Source organism: Miscanthus floridulus, chromosome 6, assembly GCF_019320115.1.
Source record: "Miscanthus floridulus cultivar M001 chromosome 6, ASM1932011v1, whole genome shotgun sequence".
Lineage (NCBI taxonomy): Eukaryota > Viridiplantae > Streptophyta > Magnoliopsida > Poales > Poaceae > Miscanthus > Miscanthus floridulus.
The window spans coordinates 5,159,528-5,181,301 of NC_089585.1; the positions used below are offsets into that span (position 1 = coordinate 5,159,528).

The following is a 21,774-nucleotide window of genomic DNA, read 5'->3' on the forward strand; positions in this document are numbered from 1 at the left end:
CACCCTTCTTCTTTTTGAAGGACATCTTGTCCTTCTTATCTTTCTTTTCTTTCCACTCCTTCTTCTTGTTCTTGTTGTCATCATCTTTCTCACTATTATATGGACATTTGCCAATAAGATGATCTTTGCTTCCACAATTGAAGCACCTCCTTGCCTCTTCCTTGCTCTTGGATGAATACTTCTTTCTTCTAGCTCGATAGCCCTTCTTTACCATGAACTTGCCAAACCTCTTGACAAAAAGAGCCATCCTCTCATCATCATCATCATCCCATGAATCATCATCCTCACTTGATGTTTCTTGCTTGGCTTTGCCCTTGGATGATGTGGCCTTGAAAGCCACGCTCTTCTTCTTGTCATCCTTCTTCTCATCTTTCTTTTCTTTCTTTTCTTCCTTCTCATCATCATCTCTATAGGCATCATCGGTCATGATATCTCCCAAGACTTGGTTTGGTGTCATTGTGTTCAAACCACTTCTTACTAGCAAGGTGACCAATATTTTGAATCTTGCAGGCAAACATCTCAAGAACTTATTTGAGAAGTCCTTGTCCTCTATGTTCTCACCGAGTGCCTTGAGATCATTGACAATCACTTCCATCCGGTGGAACATGTCCGGCACACTCTCATCCTCCTTCATCTTGAAGCTTGCAAACTTTTCTTTGAGGATGTATGCCTTTGCACCCTTCACGGCTTGAGTACCCTCAAAAGATTCTTCCAATTTCTTCCAAGCTTCATGAGCCATCTCAATATTTTTGATTTGCTCAAATGTTCTCACATCAATTGCATCATGAATGGCACTTAGAGCAATGTCATTGTTTTGGAGAAGCACTTCTTCGGCGGCAGTGGGATTTTCCGGATCACTAATCTCAATTTTGGTTTCTACCACCTTCCACACCTTTCTATTGATTGACTTGATATGTGTGGCCATCTTTGACTTCCAATAAGAATAATTTGATCCATCAAATTGGGGTGGCTTCTTGGTGTTGTTGATTTGAGCCATTTTAACACCGAAGGTTGTTAAGCCTCAAATAACGGTGACCTCGGCTCCGATACCACTTGAAAGGTCCTAATGGCTAGAGGGGGGGTGAATAGCCTAATAAAATTTCTACAACAACACTTAACAAAGTGGTTAGACAATTATGAGGCGAAGCGAGTGTTGCGCTAGCCTACTCAAAATGCAAGCCACCTACCACAATTCCAGTTTAGATAGTGTCTATTCACACAATAGCAAAGACACTATCCTATGTTAGTGTGCTCTCAAAGACTAACTAAAGAGCCACACTAACCAAGCAAGCAAGCTCTCACAACTAGCTACACTAAAGAGCTTGTCAACTAGTTTGCGGTAAAGTAAAGAGAGTGATTAGGATAGTTATACCGCCGTGTAGATGAAGTACCAATCAATCAAAGAGATGAATAACAATGGAGACCAATCACCTCGGAATCAAAAGGATGAACACAATGATTTTTACCGAGGTTCACTTGCTTGCCGGCAAGCTAGTCCTCGTTGTGGCGATTCACTCACTTGGAGGTTCACGCGCTGATTGGCATCACTCGCCAAACCCTCAATAGGGTGCCGCACAACCAACACAAGCTGAGGATCACACAAGCCACAAGCAATTTACTAGAGTACCTTTTGGCGCTCCGCCGGGGAAAGGTCAAGAACCCCTCACAATCACCACGATCGGAGTCGGAGACAATCACCTCCTCCACTCAACGATCCTTGCTGCTCCAAGCCGTCTAGGTGGCGGCAACCACCAAGAGTAACAAGAGAAATCCGCAGCGAAACACAATCACCAAGTGCCTCTAGATGCAATCACTCAAGCAATGCACTTGGATTCACTCCCAATCTCACTATGATGATGAATCAATGATCTAGATGAGTGGGAGGGCTTTGGCTAAGCTCACAAGTATGCTATGTCAATAGAAATGGCCAAGAGTACAAGCTTGAGCCGGCCATGGGGCTATATATAGAGCCCCAATCAAATAGAGCCGTTATACCCCTTCACTGGGCAAAACGCGTTCTGACCGGACGCTCCGGTCAGACTGACCGGACGCTGGCTCTCAGCGTCCGGTCGCTCGATGTCAGCCACGTGTCCAGACTCAACGGTCATCAGCCTCGACCGGACGCTGCTCCTTCGAACTGACCGGACGCTGAAGCCCCTGCGTCCGGTCGTTTACAGTAAGCTCCCGACCATGACCGGACACGTCCGATAAAACTGACCGGACGCTGAAGCCCCAGCGTCCGGTCGTTTCCAGTAAGCTCCCCAAGGCAAGTTTTTTCGACCGGACGCGTCCGGTCCACCTTGACCGGACGCAGCCAGCGTCCGGTGCTCAACCCTAGCCTACTGTGCCGTCTGACAGCTCGACCGGACGCAGCCTTTCAGCGTCCGGTCGCTGAGTGACCCAGCGTCCGGTCAGTAGACCGACGCCAGCATCATTTCGACCAACTCCATTTCAACTCTAACTTCTTCACCCTTGCTCAAATGTGCCAATCACCAAGAATTTTGCATCCGGCGCAATAGAAAATAGACATTTCATTTTCCCGAAAGCGCCGAATCCCGCCTCGCAAGCTCGGCGGGAGGGAGAGAGGGACCCAAACCCATCTCAACCCTGCAAACACCTTGTGCACATGTGTTAGCATATTTTCGCAAATATTATCAAGGGTGTTAGCACTCCACTAGATCCTAAATGCATATGCAATGAGTTAGAGCATCTAGTGGCACTTTGATAACCGCATTCCGATACGAGTTTCACCCCTCTTAATAGTACGGCTATCAAACCTAAATGTGATCACACTCTCTAAGTGTCTTGATCACCAAAACAAAATAGCTCCCATGGTTTATACCTTTGCCTTGAGCTTTTTGTTTTTCTCTTTCTTCTCTTCAAGTGTAAGCCCTTGATCATCTCCATGCTATCACCATTGTCATGTTATGATCTTCAATTGCTTCTCTACTTGAAGTGTGCTACCTATCTCATGATCACTTGATGAACTAGGTTAGCACTTAGGGTTTCATCAACTCACCAAAACCAAACTAGAGCTTTCAACGGTAAATACCGGCGCCCACGATACTGTTGATGCCTCAGAGGCACATGGGGGGCGTTACCGTACTTGTCCGGTATGGGAGTTGATGGCGCCCACAACACTGCTTGGGTTCTGTCATGTCAGGGAGGTCGCAGGGTACTGTTTTGCAGGTGCACAGGGTACGGTCCCTGGTATAGCGGTTTGACTTGTGCGTCCTGCCTTACTTTCTCCGTCCGTTTTCTGGTCCTTACCGAGCGGGCGTCCCCGATCGGTTGGTCCTAGTCGGCTCTGATTGTGCCAGTCGGAGAGGAGTTGTAAGCAAAGGTTCGGTGCGTTCCCGGTCGGAGAAGCGGGTCGGAATCGGAAGCGGTGTCTTGTTCAGGCCTTCCGGTCGGAGAGACCGTCCGGTGGCGGGCTGGAGACCGAAGCGAGCGTTCCGATCGGAGAGATGGGACGGTAAATACCGGCGCCCACGATACTGTTGATGCCTCAGAGGCACATGGGGGGCGTTACCGTACTTGTCCGGTATGGGAGTTGATGGCGCCCACAACACTGCTTGGGTTCTGTCATGTCAGGGAGGTCGCAGGGTACTGTTTTGCAGGTGCACAGGGTACGGTCCCTGGTATAGCGGTTTGACTTGTGCGTCCTGCCTTACTTTCTCCGTCCGTTTTCTGGTCCTTACCGAGCGGGCGTCCCCGATCGGTTGGTCCTAGTCGGCTCTGATTGTGCCAGTCGGAGAGGAGTTGTAAGCAAAGGTTCGGTGCGTTCCCGGTCGGAGAAGCGGGTCGGAATCGGAAGCGGTGTCTTGTTCAGGCCTTCCGGTCGGAGAGACCGTCCGGTGGCGGGCTGGAGACCGAAGCGAGCGTTCCGATCGGAGAGATGGGACGGGGTCAGAAGCGGGCGTCGTTCCTCCTCGGCCAGGCTTTCCGGTCGGAAATTGGATCGCCCCTCTGGTCTGCTGTTTAGGTATTTGGGCCGGTCCAAGAGTTACGCGTTGGTTCGCGACGTTGTCTGTTTGGCTAAGCTTTTGCTGAAAAGCCGGTCCACGAGGAACCCGAGTTTATGACAGCACAAAGGAAGGGCAGCTGGGCAAGGCGTGCAGGTGGGGTCGTCGTTGCATGCACAGGCCGCGAGCGCGAGCTGGATGGCCGATCAATCCTCGCTCTCGCGGCGGCCACGTGTCAGGTCAGCCTCAGCTATGGTCGCCGCCTCGCCTCGCAGTCGCAGATCTTTGCCGTACACATAGGCGGCTTTGTTTATGTAATCCAATTTGGTTAGTACGCCCTCCTGGCACTTGATTAAGGGTGCGTTTAGATCCAAAAAATTTTAGATTTTGGCTCACTGTAGCATTTCGTTTGTATTTGGTAATTAGTGTCTAATTATGAACTAATTAGGTTCAAAAGTTTCGTCTCGCGATTTCTCGACCAACTGTGTAATTAGTTTTTTTTTCGTCTACATTTAATACTTCATGCATGTGCCGCAAGATTCGATGTGACAGTTACTATGCAAAATTTTTTGGCGACTAAACCGGGCCTAACCAACATAGGCCGCCGTAGCTGGGCTAGCTAGGGATCAGTAACCCACGCGGGCTGGGGGGCTGGGCCTGCGCTGTGGGCCCCGCAACAGCTACTGATTCGGGAAGCGTGACTCTTTTTTAACAGTAGCAGCAGCGCGCAGGCACGCACAGCCGTGGCGTGGTTTTCTGAGAGAGAGAGAGGGTCTTGGTGTGCTAAATTCTGCATCTTGAGGCAGAGGCGTGGAGGATGTCGTGGTAGCGGACTCCCACCCATCCCGAGAGGAGATGATGATGCGCTGGCTGCTCACCGTCACCGGGTTGTTTTCTCATCTCTCTCGTCCTCCGGTGAAATCAAGTGCGCCCAGGCCCAGGCTAAACGCCAATCGGCCCATATCTATATAGGAACAAAAGGGCCCAAACAGCGATGAAGCCGGACCGCGCCTGTCTAGATGGACCAGCTCTTTCTGCTCACATCACATGGGCCTCCGCTCACTGGCCCCAAAGCTTTGAGCCCTTACTTTTCGCACATCAGGTCAGGCCTGACTCCATCCAAGACAAAAAAAAAAGAACTTCACTGTTCCTGTAATGGCATTTGTTAAACCACAATGTTCCCATAATACGGGACTGAAAGTGCCAGTTATTAAACCTCACTGTTCCTGTAATGACCTCAGCAGTCCTTTATGCACACTAATGCACTCATAAAGAAGGGAAAAAAACATCTATCTCCACAAGGAAAAGTTGCACACGCAGCACCACACACGGAGCGGAACACGTCACTTGACACGATCGAGCAAACATCACTGATCCAACCGTGTGCTGAGGCGTCTTGTTCAAGCGCCGAAGGCTTTCATGGGGTCCTTGGGGTCGATCTCGTGGAACAGGGGGAGGTCGGATGGGAGCCTCTCCTGGCTGAAACCGATGCTCGCCAGCCTCTTCACCACCTCGTCGAACAGGATCTTGTTTCCTGCCGGCGTGAAGTGGAGCCCGTCGCTGCATCGTGGCATCAAAATGTTATCCCAGGCTTTCGCTTTGAAGAATACACTAATAATCAGGACTGTAATCCATTCATTACCGATTTAGAATCACAATTGTTTTCCAGGTAAGAAATTAGAAACGCAGCATTATTATTTACAAATACAAAAACACCGGTGCTACCAGGTACATACCATCACTAAAAAGGAAAATCAACTGAACTACATCCTGAAAGTTTCCTTCTACAAATTTCCAAACAGCATTACAAGAACAAAGCCTACTGATCTTAGCAAGTCGTAGCAACAGCCAACAGAAAAATAAAAAATGTGCATAAGTTCCTCCACCTTCCCTATCACGTCTGGAAATATTCAGTGCACAGTGCTATGGTGTGGGAAAGAAATGTAAACAACCTAAAAACTAGACACGCAAAAATAGTAACTATGTGTGTTCTATCCATCTGAGGATGCAGAATTTTACTTGACACCGCAGAAGCTCTAGAAAAACAAGGTCACACATCTCAAAAAAAAAAGGTCATGGAATTCATTATCTTATAATATTCAGGTATGTAATGTTACTTGGCCCTAGCCTTTGACGTCGTGGACTCATGGAGTCGTGGTGTTTCAAGTATAGCACCTATAATCTGCACAACAGAGAATCAAGTTCGATGACCTCTGTCTATCATTTTTCTTATTGTCTCAGGTGTACACATGAAAATACGACATCTTCACTCAACTTGAAATTTCGTATTTCAGATATGGGGGTCGCATAGTTTCTATGTAACAGCCTACCCTAGTTGACAAGCTTTTGTGTGCAACTAAACCATTATCTGATTGACTATTCCAGAACCACCGAGGTATGCAGCTGATAACACAAAAGGGAATAAAAATAACTGCTGCTCAGCGCATCTGGATCTTGCATTGGTCATAGAGGTAATTGAAATATATGCTTACCTCAGTGCAGATGTTTGCCAATCTGGAAATTCCTGCATCTTCGTCCAGATGTCTATAACTGGATGATTCAATTCTGTGGCAACAGCTATGCATGCCTGAGCATAAGCGCCAGCAGCCTCATTGCTTCTTTCTGGTTGGCGTGAAGGGTCGTCTTCTCCATACATGTCCCTGCATAAGGAGCCAAGGACAATCAGTGTGGCTGGCTTCAAAACTACTTTAGTGAAAAGTGCAATTTGCACTGCATGCTTGAAGAAGCCATTAGGTCAGACAAGGAAATCGTATCACTGGACATGTGCATAAACACAGAGATAAGTACTTTAGTGAAAAGTGCAATTTGCACTCGATGCTTGAAGAAGTCACTAGATCAGTCCAGGTAATTGGATTACTGGACATGTCAAGAAATACAGGTATAAACAATCCAGCATTCTAGAATGCACATAATTTGAACGGAAAATAGGCAGCATTCAAGGAATCCTATCCCATGGATTCTAGGGAAAAATACATGTAGGTCCAAAATAAGCATGTTGACTCCCTCAATAGATACAATGAACTCGGCCACTTTGGTTAAACTTTACTGAATAAAACTGCTACTATAGGCTTGCCCCTTGCGTAATGAAGTATTTTCCTTTTTTTCCTCCCCTCGAGATATGTGTACAAATATTAGCATATACAGAAAGAGGGCTATGACATAGTGACATATACTGTTATGACTTACGAGAAGAAGCAACATGAATGTCATATGTGCATAGCAACTAAAATGGCAATATGGTGATCACCAAAAGGCATCCACAGGACTCATAAACTTATCTGCAGTTGCTGATAGATTCTCGTCATAAAGTTATGCACAGTAGATATACAAAAGTGGTGTTTTCTCTTTACCGACTATTGCAGGTTCGTAGAACGGTGGCAGAGTGATAAGTAGCAGTAGCAGTATGGATCTAAATGCTGACAACTTTTCTGACTTACTGAAAGCAGCAGTGTGCATGGATGCAATTCACTATCGAACTGGCAAACTGCAGATAGTGGAATTTATAGTATCATACTAGCATGCCATGACCGCAAAGCAGGGAGGGATGGCATATATGCGTCGCAGCAAAAGGTAAACAAAATGGGGGCCAGCATGTGAAAGGCACCCAATGATTTGATTTTGCTATGATCGGCCACCAGATTCCCCTCAGAAAGCTAAGATCAGTAGAGCGAATAGAGTGTGATACCGGTGGATTGATTTGATTTGTACTTTTGTAGTATCTTCAGAGTGGATCTATTTGTTTACCGGATTCTCGCTGGTTCATAAATCGGTGGGGGAGTGATGAGTATGATAGCAGTGGAGGGCCATCGCTCCTGCGATCGAAGAACCAAACGACGAATAAATGAGCGACGAATCCAACATATCCGAATCCGAGAATCGCATCAAGCGTAGGCCGCAACTTATATATAAACCATAAGTCCATAACCATAACCTTGAAGGAGGCGCAGATGGCGCGGAGGTTGCTCTGGTACTCCTGGAGCGTCACGTGCTGGTGCGCCTGCACCTGGTCGGGCAGCGAGGCGTCGTTGGCGCCGAAGAAGACGGTCACCGCCGCCGGGTCCGCGCCCGCGTCCGCCGCGCCCTCCATGGCCCGTGGCAGCACCTTGAGCGCCCACCGCGTGTTGTAGCCGCTCAACCCGCGCAGCACGACGTCCGCCTGACCAAAAAGCCCAGACACAGCCAGATCAGAATTCGCCACATCAAGGCCACGCACGCCCACGCTCAATCGCCACGCCGCCAGGGCCAATGGAGGAGCGCGCACGGCACGTACCTGGCGGGCGAAGCGGTCGGTGAGCGCGGCGCCCCATCCGCCGGACGCGAAGGACTGCTCGGTGATGGAGTCGCCGAAGAGCACCAACCGCGGCCGCATGTCGGGTTGCTTTGCTCGGATCGGGGAATCCACCGAGAGGGCTCGTTCGCTCGCTGACTGTGACTGGAGTACTGGACCGACGACTTCCGCCGCGAGATCCGAGAACAGGACTGCGAGCAGTGAGCACGGGGCGCTTCCCTTCTGATCTGATGCAGTTATTGGAGGCTCTAGGAGAGGACTGGCAGTGCAGTGGCGGCTGGGCTACCTCGTCATCTGGTCTCTCTGGGGCAGGTTTGGTGGCCGACTGGCCGTCCGTGATCTGGATGAGAAGGGAATCTTGGGTGAGTTCGTGAAGTCGTCGTGACGAATTTACAAATTGACTAGCCTCCAGCAGGCGCATCGTTATCACGAGTCCCTGACTTTTTAGCACAATCCAACTCTTGTTTTTCTTTTCAGAAACAAAGAAAATAAAATCTTTTTCCAAAAAGATAACAGTTGTTGTTCGAGCTTCACATGTAACCACACCAGCAATGATTTTATTCAGTTCCCTTGACAACTTTTTGGTTTGGTTTGGTTTGAATGTGTGGAAGTTTTATACATGTGTGGATGAAATGTAGTGTGGCTATTTTTGAAAGAGAGAGAAGATGAGGTGTATACGTTTTCAAAAAAAAAAAAAAAGAGAGCGGATAAAATGTCGGTGAAACATCAATAGAATTTCCAAACATTACTTCTAGATTTAGACACCTTTATTTAGTCCAGTTTTCAATGGATGGAAGCATATATAGCACTATTTTCTCTTATATAGTTATATATTATGATGGATATATTTTTTAGAAAACCTTAAAGGTATTGAACACTAGTTTCGATATTTTGTCGCAAAGTTCTTTCAATTTTATAGCATCACTATAATTATTAGGGCTCGGAAGAGTCCCCTATGTAGTAGAAAGATCAGCGTGCGTTGCCCTAGAGTAGAAGAAAGACAATGTGCGCGTTAGTGATAGACACATGGGCGTAGCGACCGGCCAGCACACATGTCGAGTGATGTGTTATTGTAACGATATCCTTTTCTTTAAATGCCTTAGTTTTTTGAGTGAAAACGGCGGTGTAACTTAATGCTATTAAGTTAGTGTCGGTATAGAAAGTGGTCAACTAGTAAAAATTTGTAGTTTTGCTGTACGTGGTGATCGGTTGTGGCCTAATGCTCAATGACACATGATTTATACTGGTTCGGGCAACGTGCCCTACGTCCAATCGGGGTCGGTCGGTGACTTTATTCCTGAGCCCAGGCGCTCGAAGCCTGTAGTAGGGGTACAAACGAGAGAGAGATGGGGGTGTACAAGAGGTTCGGTTGGCTCCGACCGGAAGGGTTGCGGTCGGAACTTGATGGTCCTGCGGTTGTAAGATGTTGATGTTGATCTAGTAAGTCTGAGCTTGAAGAAGTCGACTTGGGTTCACTTGTCTGTGTTTGGAGGGAGCGCATCCCCTTTTATAAAAGAAGGGGATGGCTTTTCAAGTGAAAGGGAGAGAGAGTACGGACGTTTCTAAGCCTTGTTGCCCACGCCGAACCTCTATGCGTTTATCATAAAGATAAAAATCTATTCATGAAGAATAGAATATCAAGTATACATGACCAAGAAGATTAAATGTTGTGTTCTTTTTCCTTATGTGAGTTTTTATCTAAGTTTTTTTACACAAGGTTTTTAATAAGATAACATGTGCAATGCAATTAACGAATATGATGTACTGTGACCGTATTGATGATGTCTTTATCGACTTGTATTCTGAATCCGGGAGGGTATAATGTTATACTAGGTTCAGATAAAAGGAACCAAGATCAAAATAAATTTTTACCAGCAATGGAAAGGAGAGGAACAAAAGAGGGGGTAACAACAGAGCAAGGAAAAAGAAAAAAATGATCCTCTCTCACCTGCACTTGCACAGTACTAGCAGCTGCCTGCCTTGCCCCCACCACCACCACCACACCGAACCCCTCCCTGTTCCGCCTCCTCCGCCCCAAATCCCCGAATCCCCGCCTCCGATCTGCCGCCGTCCTCGATCCGCCGCAGCCGTTGACCCGCCCAGAATGGCCTCCGGGCCGCCCTCGCCGTCCGGCAAACCCTACTCCCGCAAATCTCACGCCAGCTCCAAGGCTCCCAGCATCCCCTCCTTCGACGCCCACAACGGCCCGCTCCTTCCCACCGTCACCTTCTCGCTGCCCTCCACGACCGCCTCCCGCCGGGAGCTGCGCCGCCGCCTCTCCGCCGAGCTCTCCCAGGTGCGCGCCGCCGCCAAGCGCCTCAACTCCCTCCCGGCTCCCGCCCCCTCCTCGGCGCTCTCCGCCACCGACCCCTCCACGCCGCTCCCGCCGCATCCGCCGGCGTCCAAGCACAAGTCCAAGAAGGGCGGGGGAGCCCCGCACCCGCACCCGCACCCGCACCTCTCGGCGGAGGCGCGGCGCAAGCTTTACGCGCCCGTGTTCAAGACCTGCTCTGCGCTGCTCCAGAGGCTGATGAAGCACAAGCACAGCTGGGTGTTCAACAAGCCGGTAGACGCGAGCGCGCTTGGCCTGCACGACTACCATACAGTCATCACCAAGCCCATGGACCTCGGCACAGTCAAGTCAAAGCTAGGGGCCGGACAGTACAAGTCACCTCGGGAATTCGCAGGTGATGTGCGTCTGACGTTCCAGAATGCCATGACGTACAACCCGAAGGGGCAGGACGTGCACTTCATGGCCGAGCAGCTGCTGAACATGTTTGAGGAGAAGTGGCCAGAGATTGAGGCTGAGGTAGCTGAGCTATCACCACAGCCTCCCACACCGTCCTCAGCGGCACCCAGGAAGCCAAAGGAGATAGATAATTCTAGGGTATTAGAGAGGTCGGATTCCACAGTTCATGCTGCTGGGATGGAGGCTACCCTGAAGACACACACTGGCAGACCCCCAGTTTTAAAGAAGCCCAAGGCAAGGGAGCCCAATAAGAGGGATATGACATTCTGGGAGAAGCAGCGGCTTAGCAATAACCTCCAGGATTTGCCACCGGAGAAGCTAGACAATGTTGTTCAGATCATAAAGAAGAGGAACTTGTCACTCAGCCAGCATGACGATGAGATTGAGGTTGATATCGATAGCTTTGATGTTGAAACATTATGGGAGCTTGATAGATTTGTGACAAACTATAGGAAGAGTATAACTAAGAATAAGCGGAAGGCTGAGCTTGAGCTTTCTGCGGTAAGGCCGGATGAAGCTGATCCTGATCAGGAGCCAGAGAAGGTAGAACATGCGAGGCAGGACGAGCCAGATCAGGATCAAATTCCTGCAGTACAAGAGCCGGTATGATTATGGTTGATAGTATTCGGTGCCATCACTAAATTTTATGGAATATAGCACGTGCGGTTCTTACTGTTGTCTTTCCGTTACAGATTCCTGAACCAGAAGCAGTCGATGTTGAGCTACCTAAGGAAAATGCAGCAGGTGGGCCAGTAGTGTGTCTTTAGACCATTGTTATGATTGCTATATTCGTCATTTTCTGTTTAAGAAAAGAACAAATGTATCATTATAATCATTCTTGTAATGCAACAGTCGTTTCTTATTATAATCCATTATCACTGTGAAAAAACAACTAACTTTACTCAAACTACAGATGACAATGAGAGATTTGTGGGTGAATCATCACCTGGTCATTTGGAAGATCAGAAGGGAGAGAATGCTGGTAGATCAAGTAGTTCTGGAAGCTCTAGCAGTGACTCGGGGTCATCCTCTAGTGGTAAATGTTCTCTTATTTTAAGATATTGTAACAAGAAAACTTTTGGATTCTGTATTTTTCTTTTATAATCGTTTGGTTTGGAAATATTTGGAGAACACATGAATTTACCTTAAGAAACATTTGCAGATACGGACTCAGATAGTTCATCAGCAGATGGTTCTGATGCTGGCATGCTGCACAATCACCCAGAACGTAGCATCTATAGGCCAGGTATATTCTGCATTAACGCAGCAATCATTTGCATTTAATGTCCAATAACTTTGGTAAATTCTTCAAAATCAGATAACCTTTTTTTTTTGGATTTGCAAACCACTATAACTTCCAAGTGCGCAGAGAAAAAATCATGTCCTTTATGGAACTAGCTTTATTAGTTCCTTGCTTTTTCTAGAGAGCTTTTGGGTGTAACTTTCTTGTCTGACTTACAGAGGATGCTAATGTTTCTGGTTGTTAAGCTCACATGAGCAAGCCAAATTCATCTTCTGGCTCACTTATTGTATTTTGCTCACCCATGAATCTTAATATTTTATCCCTTTTTCTAGCTGCATAAGCTTTTTTTTAAAAAAAACTCGAAGTCGGAAGACCAATGTGATACCTTATGCCGTTGTATAAGTTTATATATACACTAGCGAAAATGTAACTCATTGGCTTCGTCCTCTAGTTCTTTGCACAGAACATGGGTAAGAAATAAATGTGTAGTCTTGGTGGTGACTTGCTTGGTTGTTCTGACTAGGGCACATGAAAGAATAGCCTCTGTTGTTGGCTTGTAAGTAAAATCAAGTAGTGCTTATAATTTCTATAATCAGTGACGTTGATCTACTGAATAAAAGTAACTATGGTTTGACTAGAGTCTCTGTTCGCATGATTTAATGTGATAAGGCTTTTACTACTGCAATCTTAAAATGACACAGTAGTTTTCCCAACTTATTAGAAAGTATATCTGTTGGTTACAGAAACATTTTTTAGGATAAGGATTAGAGATATTCCCTAGATAAATTGTATATGGTTGTCCAAGTGTTCATAGGTAAATGAGCAAGGGCCGGGTCATCACCCCCGTGACGCGCCGTGTCGCGATCTGGGCACGGTGTCAAGTGAGCAAGGATCGGGTCGTCGCATCCTTAGTGGCGCTCCACATCGGCGCCTGGGTGTGGTGCAAAATGAGCAAGGGTTTTCACACCTACCTCGGCGGGTGCGAAGGGTAAGGAAGCTAGTCGAGCCAACTAGGATCCATTTAGGTAGCTGGAATGTAGGGTCCCTTATGGGTAAGTTAAGAGAGTTAGTGGACACATCGGTTAGGTGTGTAAATATCTTATGCGTCCAAGAGACTAAATGGAAGGGGCAGAAGGCGAAGGAGGTGGACAATACCGGCTTCAAGCTATGGTACATAGGGACAACTTCAAATAAAAATGGAGTAGGAGTTTTGATTGATAAGAGCCTCAAGGATGGTGTGGTGGAGGTGAGAAGGCAAGGGGATAAGATCATCTTAGTTAAACTTGTCATTAGTGATATGGTCTTAAACGTAATTAGTGTGTATGCCCTCCAAGTAGGTCATGATGAGAGTGCTAAGCAGCTTTTTTGGGAAGACTTAGATCGCTTGGTTAGAGTTGTCCCTAGTAGCGAGCTCTTTATAGGAGGTGATCTTATTGGCTATATAGGTACATCAAGTGCAGGTTTCGAGGCGGTTCATGGGGGTTTCGGATATGGTAGTAGGAACCAGGAGGGAGAGGAAGTCTTAGACTTCGCTATAGATTTTGATCTGATGATAGCTAACACTTTCTTTCGTAAGAGACAATCCCATTTAGTGACCTTTAGTAGCGGTCAGTACTCTAGTCAAATCGACTTTGTCCTTACAAGGAGGGATAAACGAACATGCGTGGATTGTAAGGTGATACCTGGAGAATGTGTGGTCGCTCAAAACAAGCTGGTGGTGGCTGACTTCCGCTTTCTGGTGCAAGCTCGTGGGAACAAACATGCTAGGGTTGCTAGAACGAAGTGGTGGAAATTAGAAGGGGAGGCATCAAAGGTCTTTAAGGAAAAGGTCATTGAAGAGGGCCCTTGGAAGGACGAAGGCGATGCAAACAGCATGTGGGAGAAGATGGCAACATGCGTTCGGAAGGTTGCTTCAGAGGTGCTTGGAGTGACCAAAGGGAGCAGATGCGACTCGAAAGACACTTGGTGGTGGAATAAAAATGTGCAAAAGGCTATTAAGGAAAAGGAGTGCTATAAGCGCTTGTATCATAATAGGTGTGCAGACAACATAGAGAAGTACAAGATGGCAAAGAAGACTGCAAAACGAGCGGTGAGTGAGGCAAAGGGACGGGCCTATGAGGACCTTTACCAACGTTTGAGTATGAAGGAAGGAAAGAAGAACATTTATAGGATGGCTAGGGCTCGCGATAGGAAGACAAGGGGCTTCAATCAAGTCAAGTGTATAAAGGATGAGAGGGAGCAGCTCTTGGTGAAGGAGGATGAGATTAAACGTAGATGACAAGAGTATTTTGATAAATTGTTCAATGGTGAGAACGAGAACACCACCGTTTAGCTGGACGACTCGTTTGATGACACTAACATGCGCTTTGTGCGGAGGATTCAAGAATCGGAGGTCAGGGAAGCCTTGAAAAGATGAAAGGGGGCAAAGCGATGGGCTCTGATGGTATCCTAATCAAGGTGTGGAGATGTCTCGAGGATATAGCTATAGTATGGCTAACCAAGATGTTCAACAATATCTTTCGATCGAACAAGATGCCTGAGGAGTGGAGAAGAAGCATATTGGTAACAATCTACAAGAACAAGGAAGATATCCAAAGTTGTACTAATTATCGGGGAATTAAGTTGATGAGCCACACTATGAAGTTATGGGAGAGAGTCATCGAGCCGCGCCTGCGAGGAACGACGTAGATATCAACAAACCAATTTGGTTTCATGCCCGGAAGGTCAACCACAGAAGCAATTTTCTTAATAAGACAAGTTATGGAGCGGTTTAGAGAGCAGAAGAAGGACCTCCACATGGTTTTTATTGACTTGGAGAAAGCTTATGACAAGATACCAAGAAATGTTATGTGGTGGGCTTTGGACAAACTTAAAGTCCCATCAAAGTATGTGACCCTCATCAAGGACATGTACAACAATGTTGTGACTAGTGTTCGAACAAACGATGGTAACACAGATTACTTCCCGATTAAAATTGGACTTCACCAAGGGTCAACCTTAAGTCCGTATCTCTTTGCCTTGGTAGTGGATGAGGTTACCAGAAACATACAAGAGGATATCCCTTGGTGTATGTTGTTCGCTGATGATGTAGTGTTAGTGGACGAAAGCCAGGCGGGAGTAAATAGGAAACTAAAGTTATGACGGCAGACCCTTGAGTCTAAAGGTTTTAGATTGTGCAGAACGAAAACCGAATACATGAGATGCGACTTTAGCGGAGCTGCACAGGAGGAGAGAGATGTGAGTTTGGAAGGTCAAGTATTGCCTAAGAAGGATACTACCTTTCGGTATCTGGGATCGATGCTACAGAGGGATGGAGATATTGATGCGGACGTTAGCCATAGAATCAAAGCAGAGTGGATCAAGTGGCGACAAGCTTCTGGCATTCTCTGTGACAAGAGGGTACCACAAAAGTGGACAGTGGGTGTCAACTGCTCATTTTCTTGCATATTTAGTGTCACATGCTCATATTTGAAGTGACACATTGTCTGTTGATATATGCTAGTTTAATGTTGTTCTGTTAATTCGCAATATATTTGATTAGTCTACTGTTATGAACCTAACTGTTCGAAACTCAAAACGTTCAAAATGATGAACTTCTGTACATGCTCTGATACTGCTCGTCTTTTATAATTCACACTTCTTAAATTTAATTACACCTAGAAGCTTATATTTTGAACCAGGCATATAAATTTGACTAGATGGCAAGTGATACCATTGTTCTGTGAAACTATATTAGCACCTTGTGTACAATGTTCAAAAAAACACTAGACGCTAGGCGAACGCTAGCCTATGGTTTAGAGTTTAGGAAGTTTAAACGTAGATTAAACATGATTAAAAGTTTTTGTTTTTTATTTATTTTTGTGATGCTGAGAGCAAAATCAGTAGTAATAACACAACTAGAAGTAATAACAGTGACCATACCTCTTGCTGGGAGCAAGATTAGTAGTAAGTACTAAGTAATAACACCTAGATTGGAGGCAGCTATGTTGAGGAGCCGAGGAGGGATGTGGGTGTGCAGCAGGGGCGCAGGGATTTGCTGGCAACAATGGAAGGGGCCGGGCCGCAGGAGAACGCCGCGGCCTGCACCAGCTGCTCCTGCACTCGATTCCCCTCCAGGATGTGCCGATTTCTTGAGCAGCTCCTGGATTCCCCTCCAGGCTGTGCGATTTCTCGAGCAGGGGCTCCGCTCGCTACCAGCGGCAAGAGCGGCGGCGGGTCATGGCCTCGTGTGTGTGAGGAAAGGAAAGGAGCAGAGTAATTTCCATACCTATCTAATCCCTCCCGCCCGCTCTGTTTTCGCGCGCAGCCCACCCGCAGCCTGCGCTTTTTCCCGGGTGAGCGCGCCCTCTCCTGCTCACGTTTTCCGTGCGCGCATGGCCGCCGCCCACCCGCCCAGCGACGCCTAGCGCCGATTTTTCACGCGTCCACGCTGCCTACACGCCGCCTAGCGCGTAGACGCAGCGTCTACGCGCGCCCAGCGTTTAATTGGGCGCCTAGGCCCTAAACGAGACGTTGGGCCTCCGTTTATCGTTTAATCTCGATTAAACGAAGTTTAATTGCGTTTTTTTCGAATTAGAATAAGTTCAGCAATTTTAGTCGTTGACTAGTTAGTACATAATGGGGTGCAGATCTGAAGCCAAATGTAGCATAGATTGCTTGATTTGATAAATTACCACAAGCTGCTCTAAGTTTAAGTGACTGGAATTTGTTCTATTTACTAGTGTTATTGCAAGGCGCTTATGCCTTACTTGCTCCTTTTTTTTTTGTCATTTATAGTTATTATTTAGGTATTTTTATTGCGCGGTGAGGTTGTTTCACTACTCATTTTACATAAAAGTTTGTTGCTCTTGAAGCAAGTTTTTAGCAAATCTTGTTATGGAATAAACTGATTAAATTATTACTAGTTTCATGATCACAATCATGAATGACGAATCTGACATGTAAATCTCCCTTCTATGCAGATGTTGATGGGGCACTGGAAAGGCCGTAACAACTTAGTTCAACAAAGGATTCTAGCATGAAATTGTCAGGCGAGAGATTGTTGTAAATTTTGGTCATGTAGGAACTCTAACCAGTGCCATGCTGTTTGTCGTTTTGTGCACAAATTGGATGCCCGAGATAGCACGTGCACCGATTCACCTGTACAACTATCTGCAGTTGTTACTTACTGTAGAGTGCCGTGTTTACCTAGTCGTCGAGCTGGAAGTTACCTCAACATTGGGATTGGATAGGAGGAAACCTGAAAACTGGGGCAGTGAAACAAGCGGTGAGGTGAAGACCAGGAACCTGGAGGCCTCGCCCTGTTGTAAGATTGTACAATTGCTATAGTCGTGTAATTTCTGTTGGTGTTTGCATCAGCATTAGTTTTTTTTAAGGTTTGCATTGCCATTGATCTTCCTCTCTTGTTGCCCTGCCTTCTTCTGATTGAGCTGCTCGTGTTCCAACTTTCCAACTGGAGTCCGTCTGATCTCTGTAGTTTGTGATCGGTGTTAGGAATCAGGTCAGCACCCAAGCGGCTCAGAGTACAGTAGTGCACCTTGCAGTTGCAGTGGTGAAGGAGAAGCATCTGACAGTTTGAATGGTGATCTATTGTCTTGCACTCTTTGCTATAAAGAAAGCATCCCAAGTAGGAACTCACAATTTTTTTCATGAAACTCTCACGTCCAAGAGGGTCGGAGTGTCACATTTCCCAGAAAACTAGCAGCAATTGTACTATTTCTCGTGAAATTTTCCCAAGCAGGCCACTGTGGCCGGCCTGTGGGGCTTGTTTGTTCCGTGGCCTCTTCCAGACTTCCACCCTTCGGTGGACGCAAACGCGAGCGCATCGCGTTATCCCGGCTCCGGCCAAATGCACCCGCTCCGCCGCCTACCGTTGCTCCCACTGCCACGCGGTCCCGCACCCCGCCGCCTGCTATCGGCCGCCGCCGCTTCGCCGCTTCCATGGCCAGGCCTCCACGCCTGGCGCCGTGCGCCACCCAGCGACCTCCGCACGTGGGGCCCGAACGGTCCCTGCGCCTCAGACGTCGATGAGCCGGCGGATGACGCCGGCGCGGGCTCGTCTCTGGCGGAGATGGGGGCGCTTGTGCTGTCCACCGCCGACCCCGTCGCCAAGGCGCGGCTCACCCACGCCGCCTTCTCCCGGTGGGCCGCCGGGCTCCCCGTCGGACAGGCAACGGCCCCCGACCACCCCGCTAGGCCCGATAAGCCCCTCGTGGTAAACCCTCTCGCGCTGCTCGTGCACGTCCTCCGATCCTCGTCTTAGGTTGAGGCGTTTCGTCGAGCAGGAGGTGGGTGGTGGATGATTGGGCGTTGCTGCTCACCTGTGCAGGTGACGCAGAAGGAGATTACCACGCACAAGGAGATGGGGGTGCCACTCAACGCGTACATGCTGCACAACCTGGCGCACGTCGAGCTCAACGCCATCGACCTCGCCTGGGACACCGTCGTGCGGTTCGCGCCGCTCAGGGATACCCTGGGGGACGGGTTCTTCGCCGATTTCGCGCGTGTGGCGGATGACGATAGCCGACATTTTCGGTGGTACTCGCAGCGGCTCGCCGAGCTCGGGTTCAGGTTAGTGGCGCAAAAGATGCAGCACCAGTTACTTGCTTCTTCGATTCCATTGTATGAATGTTGTTTGTACTATCATGTATTCATGTGTCACTGCGTCAGACGAGGCAATTGACTATCCACCGATAGTACTGTAGCCTTATGTTATTACAACAGTGTAATAAATACAATTAATGAACAATGAGCTATCTCACAGTCATTATGTTACTTTGTGGACAGTTATGGTGATATGCCTGTTCACAATCTTCTGTGGAGGGAGTGTGCAAAGTCCTCAAGTGACGTTTCTGCACGAATGGCAGTGATTCCTTTGGTCCAGGTGCCAACATCACTGCCACTTCCTTCTGTGTGATGCTTGTCCTGTGTATATGCTTTAATTTTTGTAGTTGAACTTAATAGTCTTCAGTCTTCACCTAGTAGGTGTAGGTTCCATGTTTTAGGTGAGAATGCTTGCTGAAAGAAGTTTACATTGTTATAATTGACCAATATGTTGATTATTAGAACCTTGATAGGAAGCCAGAGGCCTTGATGCTGGACCAAGATTAGTGCAAAGGTTATTTGGTTTTGGGGACCATCGATCTGCAGACATTGTGGCACGAGTAGCAGAGGAAGAGCTTGCACATGTTTCTGTAGGTTTGTATTGGTTTCTCAAAGTATGCCAAATGATGGGTCGTGAACCGGGTGATACTTTTAAAGGTTTGCCTATCTCCTAATTGTGTAGACTGCGATATATGCTTATAAAAGATCATGCTGGCTAATGGAATGTTCACTTCAACATTATAGACTTGATAAAGGAGTACGACGTTGTACTGAAGGGTCCATTCAACTATCTGGCTCACGATGAAGCTGGTATACCCCGTGAATGGTAATTTTTTATTAGCACGCATAAGTCTTCAGGCTTCACATCTATAGGAGGTTAATGTTTATATTGTTTTAGGTATGACGAGAAGTTCAAACAAGAAGCTGCACAAAAGCTTTCAGAGGTGAGAGATTGTCTAGTTTTTTATGATGATGTTTTGCTATGAACCTAAACTGGCAACATGTCCTTGACAGGTCCATGATAGACTAGCTTGTATTGTTGAGATGGAGAAAGAGAATGCAAGTTTGAATGGCTAAGTGCAACTTGATGTACACGAGAGACTGTGTAGGTACTCTACTAATTATTTACCATATTTAAATTAGCCTTCTTAACCCTGAAAAACTACGGAATATCTCATTAGCCATGGCATACCTGCCATTCATATCCTGTGACACATGTTGTCTTTTCACTTTCATTTGAGATAGATCAACGTGATTATCTACTATATTCTGTTGCCTCGAATGGTTAAGCTTTGTGCATATGGTAGACTGATAGCGCCCATTACTGGATTCAAATCACTTGTTTCTTAGATAATTCTTGTGAACACTGGATTATCTGTAGAAACAAATCAAGTGGGAAAATCTTGAACTCTTGAAGGAAAAACCCTTATGTGCCTCAACTATGGGCACATGGTCCATAATGATCTCCCGTCAATGTCATTCAGATCCCCTAAGCCAATGAGATATTCCAGTCTCTAACCTTGCTAATGGTTTTGTTGAAATTCTCTCTTAAATGCACCCTGCCCATAGACCCATATTTGAATGACAAATAGCAGGACATTACCAAAAGCTAACTTCAGTATATTGTCATATTTCTTGTTGGGTAGCATTGAATAAAGTCTTTAAACTTGACCATTCCAGGTTTTGTCTGGATGGAGTGAAAAGATAAGGAATCATCAAAGCGTGTTAGACCTATCAGTGGATGCTTGGAAAGTTATCTGCCGTCAAGTGGGAAACCAGATTTTTTTTTTTATAACAGGGAAACCAGATATTGTAGGCTGGACCGGAAGCAGTGAACTGGTACCATTAGGATGCTGGATTACCTTTTTCTTTTTCTTTTTTGAAACTAGGGCTCTGTATTACTTGGAACAGAATTAACAGTGGATTGGTAGGACACACGTCAACTCTTCGTTCTGCTGCAGGCTTAGTGAGTACCAAATGTTGTGTTCAGCTCTGTATCTATGATGTGAACAAGCAGTGCTATTGGCTGTACAGTGAGTACCAAATGCTCGTGTGCGGCCATGATGCCTATCGCCCTAACCCACCCTCTATATTTTTTTTGGTCTTTGACTCGACCCAGTTTGTTTTAAACTGTAGCTTTCAGCCTCCAAAGTTGTTGATGCTCCATAAATCATATATAAGTGCCCCCTTGATTTTTGTTTCATCTCTAAGATAAGATGTATCCTGCTCAGATTATAATGTCACATTGGACTCTCCAATCTTTTAGCATTGCTCTTATTGTTAGAAGAGCCTTCAACAAGGTGTTTTGATAGTCCTGACCGTTTCAGTTTTTGTACAGCTGGGGTCCTTCTTGCCCTTGTATATTAGTGCTAAACTGCTAACATAATTCCTCACTAGCAGATAAGGTCTTAGTTACTGTGCTGACCAGTGGTTGCTGTGTCCAGTGATAATAATAATCTAATTATAGGGCCCTTTTCATATGCATATGTCCTGTGACCCAATTGCCATCCTTATGTTTATGTGCTAAATACATCCATGTTTTGGTCATTCTTTATGTTTATATGCTACTACATACAACCCCAGTTCTGCTTGAAAGCATCTGTAATATGTAGATGTACTACCACTGAACACTGAAAATTTGTATTTGTCCCCTTGCACACTTTTTAGGAGCAACAAGAGCATCTCCATCAGTAGTAGAAAATCCTAACCCTAGAAACTAGTTATCGGAAAGGCTACCCCTATTTTTTTTATTAAAAGACTTCCGCTCTAATAGGGATATCTCATCTGAAATGTAGGGTCCATCTATCGTTCAATAAAACTCTCTTTTAAGTCCTCTTTGGGGTCCATTTGTCGTTCAATAAGACTTTCTCTTTAAGACCCCCTTTGGATTGTAGTTTTTTTTTTG

General features: G+C 46.5%; 3 protein-coding genes across 7 annotated transcripts; 2 read left to right on the forward strand and 1 right to left on the reverse strand.

The window, feature by feature from the left end:
• Positions 1–5,110: 5,110 nt before the first annotated feature.
• Positions 5,111–8,628, reverse strand: LOC136461556 (GDSL esterase/lipase At5g45920-like). The gene is made up of 5 exons (XM_066460833.1): positions 8,257–8,628; positions 7,918–8,142; positions 7,731–7,798; positions 6,458–6,625; positions 5,111–5,525 (listed from the first exon to the last, which is right to left on the reverse strand). Exons 1-5 carry the CDS (start codon positions 8,353–8,355, stop codon positions 5,366–5,368), a joined length of 720 nt encoding a protein of 239 aa, XP_066316930.1. The 5' UTR covers positions 8,356–8,628; the 3' UTR covers positions 5,111–5,365.
• Positions 8,629–10,233: 1,605 nt separating this feature from the next.
• LOC136461554 (transcription factor GTE4-like) lies at positions 10,234–17,656 on the forward strand. Of its 2 annotated transcripts, none has more exons than XM_066460829.1 (5): positions 10,234–11,626; positions 11,716–11,767; positions 11,937–12,059; positions 12,186–12,269; positions 17,228–17,656. In XM_066460829.1, exons 1-5 carry the CDS (start codon positions 10,379–10,381, stop codon positions 17,254–17,256), a joined length of 1,536 nt encoding a protein of 511 aa, XP_066316926.1. In that variant the 5' UTR covers positions 10,234–10,378; the 3' UTR covers positions 17,257–17,656. The 2 variants fall into 2 exon arrangements, with proteins under 2 accessions (XP_066316926.1, XP_066316927.1); XM_066460830.1 differs by having other exon boundaries at positions 11,716–11,761; positions 11,934–12,059.
• A 152-nt stretch (positions 17,657–17,808) lies between these two features.
• On the forward strand, positions 17,809–21,567 carry LOC136461555 (uncharacterized). Of its 4 annotated transcripts, none has more exons than XR_010760352.1 (8): positions 17,809–18,480; positions 18,595–18,836; positions 19,053–19,149; positions 19,343–19,526; positions 19,614–19,679; positions 19,768–19,813; positions 19,884–19,978; positions 20,550–21,567. XR_010760352.1 is itself a non-coding variant. In XM_066460831.1 (8 exons), exons 1-7 carry the CDS (start codon positions 18,115–18,117, stop codon positions 19,944–19,946), a joined length of 1,080 nt encoding a protein of 359 aa, XP_066316928.1. In that variant the 5' UTR covers positions 17,809–18,114; the 3' UTR covers positions 19,947–19,978; positions 20,550–21,567. The 4 variants fall into 4 exon arrangements, 2 of the variants coding, with proteins under 2 accessions (XP_066316928.1, XP_066316929.1); XR_010760353.1 differs by having other exon boundaries at positions 19,884–19,974; XM_066460831.1 differs by having other exon boundaries at positions 19,614–19,695.
• Positions 21,568–21,774: the final 207 nt, after the last annotated feature.